Below are 7,081 nucleotides of genomic sequence, written 5' to 3'. Positions count from 1 at the left end.
TTCATGAAAAGTTTTTGCTATATGATTCAGTTGTTTAGTCATTATCTTTTTGTTAGCAAACTATGGACATTTGCTTTGAATAATTTGATCTCAGTTCACATGCCTTACATCATTATTGGATCAGGATTATGTTGGTAGCATGTCACTTCAGAAATTATTTTGTTCTTATCGTTTACCTACTCGAGGACGAGTAGGAACTAAGCTTGGGGATGCTTGATACGTCTTCAACGTATCTATAATTTCTTATGTTCCATGCTAGTTTTATGACAATACCTACATGTTTTATATACACTTTATATCATTTTTATGCATTTTCCGGGACTAACCTATTAACAAGATGCCGAAGTGCCAGTTCCTGTTTTCTGCTGTTTTTGATTCCAGAAAAGCTGTTCGGGCAATATTCTCGGAATTCGACGAAACAAAAGTCAAACCTCCTATTTTTCCGAGGGACACACGGAGCCAGAAGGGCAAGCCAGGGGAGGCCCACGGCCTCCAAACCATAGGCCGGCACGGCCAAGAGGGGGGCGGCGCCGCCATATGGGGTGGGCCCCTCGGGCACCCCCTCGCGCCGCCCTTTCGCCTATATATTTCTTCCATCGCGAAAACCCTAAAGATATCGATCATACTCCAGAAAGACTCCCGGAGCGCCGCCGCCATCGCGAAACCTGCCTCCCACGCAGCACATCCCATCCCGCTGCCCACGCAGCCGACAAATGCATGTGATGTTCGTCAACTTAATACAAAGTCTCTTGTTCGCATGTTAATACCTATAGGCTTTCACATATATAATACAATTTGTTCTTGAGAAAAACATTGGTAAGATAAATTGTTCTTAGAAAAACATTGATAAGACAAATTCACTATTTCAACACCTAAGCGAACCTCTACCAAAAGAAACAAATTCTACATCCACAAAAACTCGTCAACATTGTATTCATATGTTTTCATACTTCTTTTGATTTCGCCCACAAGAAAACATAGAGCCCAGAAATCACCATTGTTGTTCCAAGGATGCTGCAGATAAAAAAGTATATCAGTTCAAACAAGGTATTCTTTAATAAAATGTATTATACAGATAATAAGACTACAGGTTGAGAAGTATTTACTATATTAAAAATATAAAGATATGGTATATGTTACTTGAAAAAAGGGATAGCATGTGATGACAAGCATATGAATACAAGCATATAAAATGTATTAAGAATATAAAGATTGGCTGTGTGCATCGATTGATGCAGAGGTCGGGACCATGCTCCCATATCTAAAAAAAATGTGATGACAAGCAAAATACCTTCCTATTGTAATATGATCACCAATGAAGACAGAGGACAGGACAACAGTGAATACAACTGATAATGGGCTGAACATTGGTGGATATGCTGGGCCTCGCTTAGCCACAGCCCACGAGTTGAGGCTATATCTTGCTGCGGTTGCAAGTGCTCCCTGAATCAACAATAGTTCATGTAAACTTCAGTGTGAGGTTCAAAATGTATTAAATTTATTCCATGCCCGCAATATTTTTCTAAAAAAAGGTGACCACTAGGTATTATTTAACCTCCGGTGATTGGGAAAAAGGTTGTATTGAATTTGCAGGTTTTTTTGCTTCAAATACTTCTCACAATATAGTTTCATTTCAAAAAAATTGTGGTATCAGATGTCTCACCGAGTACAGAACAGTCACAAGGTTCAGATCCCATCCTAGCTTCCAAGCAGCCGTATCTCTTCTCAATATTATACCAACAATTGCTGTCTGAAATCCTCCAACTAGACATGTCACCATGGATGACCAGTATTTGTGCGGATACACCTTGAGAACCTTTGACTGCAACAAGATATTACAAATGTTACTCTTGCTGTGCGTACATGATGAGCATAGAAAGAAGCACTGGCATCTATGGTTACCTGAATTATGTACCAACAAGCGAAGGCGAAGCTGCTAGCAACCAAGATTATTGTCCCTCTTAGTTGATTGCTTGCCACCTCCAATTGTTTGTCCTTATGGTACTCAAATATTGGACTCCAGAGATGAAGCGTCTTACCCTTGTAAAGGCTGATAAGCATGGTGCCTCCAACAGAGAGGAAAACACCTACTATCTTCAGCGACCCTGATGCGCTGCTAATTTTCAAGGTCTCCATTCTGACATGTTCAAACATACACATGTTTCAGTGAAATAGAACTGGTTTCAAGTTTGTATACCGAATTTTTTTGTGGCTTGAAGTTGTCACTTAAAGAATGAGTCTGAGCATGTTATGTTAACATTGACAGTTGCAGTATGGCTGTATCATGAACGTGACCAGAGAAACTGAGATAAATTAAGCACCTGAGAATCAAAGAGATCATGAAAGTGACCAGAGGAATTATATTTAGAAAGATGACGGCATAAGACGCCGTAGTATCCTGGAGGCCATAGTAGTACAGACTCAAAGGGACAGAGTACCTGTGTAGCATAATGTGACACCATGTGAGGAGAAGCATTATATAACTCGTTCTATTTTCTTAATGATTTAGTTAGATATATTGTGTTCAGTAAAAACTATGACAGTGTAGCAGCGCTTCGGGGCAAAGACGGAGGGTGAGGACGGGCGTGGTCCAATGGTCCCCTACGCGTGGAAGTGGGCCATTGTCGGGGCAGCACATGTAGAAAATGGGAGGTATCATGGGGATGACAACCATCACAGCTCTACGGGCCGGTGGTGGTGGCTGGACTTGTGTGGTCAACCTCCTTCAAGGCAGAGCTGCAGCAAGGTGTGGTCGTGTGGAGGCAGCTCCCTCCCCTGCGGCGGCTTGGCTCCTTTGGAGCTACTACGTGGGTGGGTCCAGGTGAAGGGCGGGCCCACTTCAATTCAAGGGTATTCAAGTGAATACCCAAAAAAATTGACAAAAAACTAGTCATATATAGTGTATTACAGGTATAAAAACGAGAAAATAGAAAAAATTGGAGAGGAGACATAGACTATTCAGGACGCCAGCCAATCTCCCGTCCATTCTCCATCCACTAACGTGGCCCATCTAGCAAACTAGCGTTGAGCGTCAAGGTGCAGGTGATGTGAAATTCAGAAAAAATACAGATAGAACTTGCCCAAAATTCAGAAGACTAAAATGTTGTTTCCGTTTTGTTTTTTCAGATTGCAGAGGATTTATTTGGTCTGAAACATGAAGAGAAAAATGGTCATGTTGTTCATTTGAAGGATTTCTTAGGAATGGTTGTTGCAAAGAAGAGACAAGCTGCAAATCAAATTGAAAATCGGGACAATATGCATGTCATAGATGTGAACATCATCACTAGTTTTTCAAGCCACTAAGCATCGGAAAGTTAACCTCTAATTTGTAAGCTCTCCAGTCTCCTATCATTTTGTTATTTTGTGTCCTCTAAATATATTCTAGATGTTGTCTTCTGATATGTTGAACAATTGGTACTTATATATGTTGAAACTTTTTGATATGTTCTATGGAACTATGATATTATGCTCATACTGTGTTATAACTTCTACATGTTTTTATAGTAATCATTGATACTCCTATAGTCCTATAATAATAAAAAGTGCACGCAAAACTAGATTTTAGACTGCCAATTTTTTTGCAAACTTCAAAATTTTGAATACACACTCTCCAAATCCTGGGCCCGCCCCATGAAAGTGCAGAAATAGATCCGCCGGGTGATGCGGCCCAGTCTCCGTTGATGCGCCTTCTACCGTGTCCTTCTACTCATGGCGCACCTGGGAAGTGAAGCTCCGTTTGGTCGGGGCTGATGATGGTGATGCTTGTGGGCGTCGTTACCTTGTTAAATAGATCAACACTTCGATCTTCTACCCCTGCATAGATGTTCCCGGGGAAAGCCTAGATCTAGATATCCTAGATCAAATGATGGTGAAACTTTCGGTACCGTTCTCCCTCATGGGAGACATAGTTTTAGAAGAAGTTCTGGCTAGAGGGGTCTAGTAGTGGAGTGGTATTGCCATGGAGAATCTCAACGGCGTGGTGCAGCGGGGTCTTGGCGATGGACACGTGATGATGGATGTGTAGTGTAGGGTGGATGAGTTTTCTGGCGCCGTTGTATTGTGGATGGCAGACCTGACAAGGCTAATGTAGTGATCCCTGCCTTCAAGATGAGTTTGGCAAAGATGGCAGCGTCAACTTATGTAGTGCATGCGTTGAAGGTTTGTTTGACTCGTCAGATGATGTGCAAAGGTGTGTGGTCAAGGTAGTGGCCCTGATCATGGCCAGCGCTTCATCAAGCTTTTAGATTTTGCGACTCTTGTGGCTTCGGGTTGATCAATGTATTATCTTGTATACCTTCTTTGAATATTTAATAAAAAAATTGTGTACATTTAGTGTAGAGGCTGGGATACAACCTTCATTCGAAAGAAAAAAGGCAAGAACTCTAGATAGTCAATACGCTCTCTAGTTGTAATTATCTGTTTAGTCAAAGTCAAACTTTTCAAGTTTAACTAAATACATCTATAATAAAATTCTAGATTATTATAATTGCTATAAAATTTATTGTCACATTATATACATTTTGTATTATTTATAGATGTCAATATATTTCCTGTATAGTTGGTCAAACTTGATATTGTTTGTTTAGGTTGCTCACCACATACTCCATGTGGTTATTTAGTTGGTCAAACTTTATATACTCCGTATTTGATTTTGGCTAAACCCAGATCGCAGGGAAATTATTAACGGAGGAAGTAGAAACTGTTCCGGATTGAAGATAGGCAAGTGTTTTCTGAGCTTTACCGAGTGTTCATAGTACTCCTTAAAATATCCGATTCAGCTAGTGCTCACCTAGTGCTAGTCAATATAACATTTTCATCTGTAATGCTGCCGTGTGTTTGCTTTCGCGATGTGATAACTGTCTTTCCCGATTCCCATATCCTAAAAGCTGGCCATCCATTTGGTCCATAAATATGTTTTCCGCCAAAAGGCAATGGATGCTACTGGTATAAGCCTGCACATACATGTGGTGTATCTCCTAGAAAAACTAAGCAGAAGTTAGGTTTGCCTTTTTCAAAGCTGAACCTCCACCGTTGAAGCTCTACTCGTTCTCTTAAAGAGCATATTACCAGTTGCCTTTTTTCATAAGAAAAATGACATTGTATATACATAAGGTTGATCCCACTATAATCACTACAATAATGCAGTTGGATTTATGAATAATCAGTTTGCTGGTGAAGCATCTAACGAAAGTTTAAGCAAGAGATATGTCCAATCAACATTCTGAACTTGCTAAAAAGAAATGGAGAGGCACAATTTGAACGGAAAAGGAAACAGAAAACAGAGTATGCATGGTAACAGGAAGTGGAAAACATCAAGTGATTATATGAACGCATAAATGTGCACCCGATAAACGCATTGAAGAATATCCACCCGAAAGCTCGCCAGCTCATGTCCCTCCACTTTCCCCTACGACGAAATGTTGAATGAACATACATTGAAAACCAACCATCTTTACAAGATCCCATGATGCACGCATGGTAGATGTGAATACCTCTCGTAGACGAGCGCGAAGGGGAGGATGAAGACGGTGCCGAAGAAGCTGCGGTAGGCGAGAAGGCTGAAGATGAACATGCCGCCGCCAATGGACACCTTCGACAGCAGGATCATCCCCGTGTTGAAGAGCTGCACCAGCACCATGGACAAGGGCGTCTTCCACCCAGCTGAAGACGGGGTCACGCCTGCATTGAAATCCATGCTGACCCAAGAACAAAGTCTTTTTCTTTGATAAAGGCCCTAGAACAAAGTTGTGTACAAAGGGTTGGTCGTCTGTAGTAGCTATATATATCTATATAGGAGAACACTGGAGACAAGTGTCTGAGACAATGATCGATCCGCATATTAATGCACAGTTTTGGAGGGAATGGATTCGGTGCATGTGTCAGTAACGGCATGCATCATGCATCCATCACGTTGCACTCGAGGGAAAATATAACGACCGATTCTCAGAAAAAGTGGGAAAAGCATCGAGTTGGTGTGGAAACACAACCATGTCCCCGTCAGCGGCGGAGCAAGCATTTACAGATTGAGGTACAAAAAGTATGGCACAAAATATAGGACATTTAAATTCACAACAATGAAAACTGAACTACAAACTCACAACAATGACAATGGTGTAGTAGAGATGGCGACAGTTAAGCACATTTTAGAACACGTAAAATTTTAGGAGGGCGGCCTTTTAGAGCAGGTGCGCTCTGCGCACCCGTTCCTGTACCATTCACTCCTGCCTCGCATGCATGGTCTCCTCCTAGGCTGTAACTGGCGCATCTTAACCAGCATGCAGATTAAGCAACGTGCTAATCAAGGGCTCTTCACACAGTAGGCTGGCATGTAGCACAGTTGGTCTGTTCTTCAGTGAAAAGACGGCACAGCTTGCACCAATTTGGCTTCTACCTGAGAGAATCTAGCACTACTTTTATCTTCTAGCTAGAGAATATGTTAATTCTTTGATCATGTTTTCACTATTTTCTTCGATATTTTTAACTAGGTTTGCATTGATTATTTTCTTTAATTTTTTCTTTGTGTTCATTGCATAATTTAGTACTTCTCTACATGTTTCCACAAATTATTCATTGATTTCTCATTGTTTGTCCATATTTTTTTATAAAACTTTCTTCTACTATTTCTATAAAGGCAGGTACTTTAGGTGGGTTTACTTTTTCTTTCAACGAATGCACTGGTTGAAATTCTAACAGAGAAGTTCCAAGGGAGGAGTTCCAAAAGATAGAGTTGTAGCTTTTGTCTTGTAGCAAGCAAACTGGCGCACACGTGAAAGTTATCACTTTCACTCCCTGCTGGTGTTCAGAATATGACAAACGAAGGGTTAAATCAACTCTATGCTACAGTGACCTAAGCCTAGAAATAATTAGCAGCTACCACTATACAAAGCAGCGCATACTGCTGAACTTCTGCGACCTGGGGTGCAGCTCACAAATCTCGTGGAAACAACGGACGACTAGGATAGGCGTGCGCACCGAGCACGTGCTCTAGAGCACTTTTTCCAAAATTTTATGATTTGACTCAAATATATTATTTTCGGAAGCGACAAACTCATCCGAGAAACCAAACAAACCCTTAGCGCTT

The 7,081-nt window shown here is 41.1% G+C and overlaps 1 protein-coding gene across 1 annotated transcript; it reads right to left on the bottom strand.

The window, feature by feature from the left end:
• Positions 1-944: 944 nt before the first annotated feature.
• On the bottom strand, positions 945-5,695 carry LOC124662450 (WAT1-related protein At5g64700-like). Its single transcript, XM_047200289.1, has 7 exons — positions 5,493-5,695; positions 5,345-5,407; positions 2,322-2,438; positions 1,903-2,137; positions 1,664-1,822; positions 1,292-1,443; positions 945-1,014 (listed from the first exon to the last, which is right to left on the bottom strand). The coding sequence occupies exons 1-7, from the start codon at positions 5,693-5,695 to the stop codon at positions 945-947; spliced, it is 999 nt and encodes a 332-aa protein (XP_047056245.1).
• Positions 5,696-7,081: the final 1,386 nt, after the last annotated feature.

This window comes from Lolium rigidum, chromosome 1, assembly GCF_022539505.1.
Source record: "Lolium rigidum isolate FL_2022 chromosome 1, APGP_CSIRO_Lrig_0.1, whole genome shotgun sequence".
Lineage (NCBI taxonomy): Eukaryota > Viridiplantae > Streptophyta > Magnoliopsida > Poales > Poaceae > Lolium > Lolium rigidum.
This window is presented reverse-complemented; position numbering and strand designations above follow the sequence as displayed.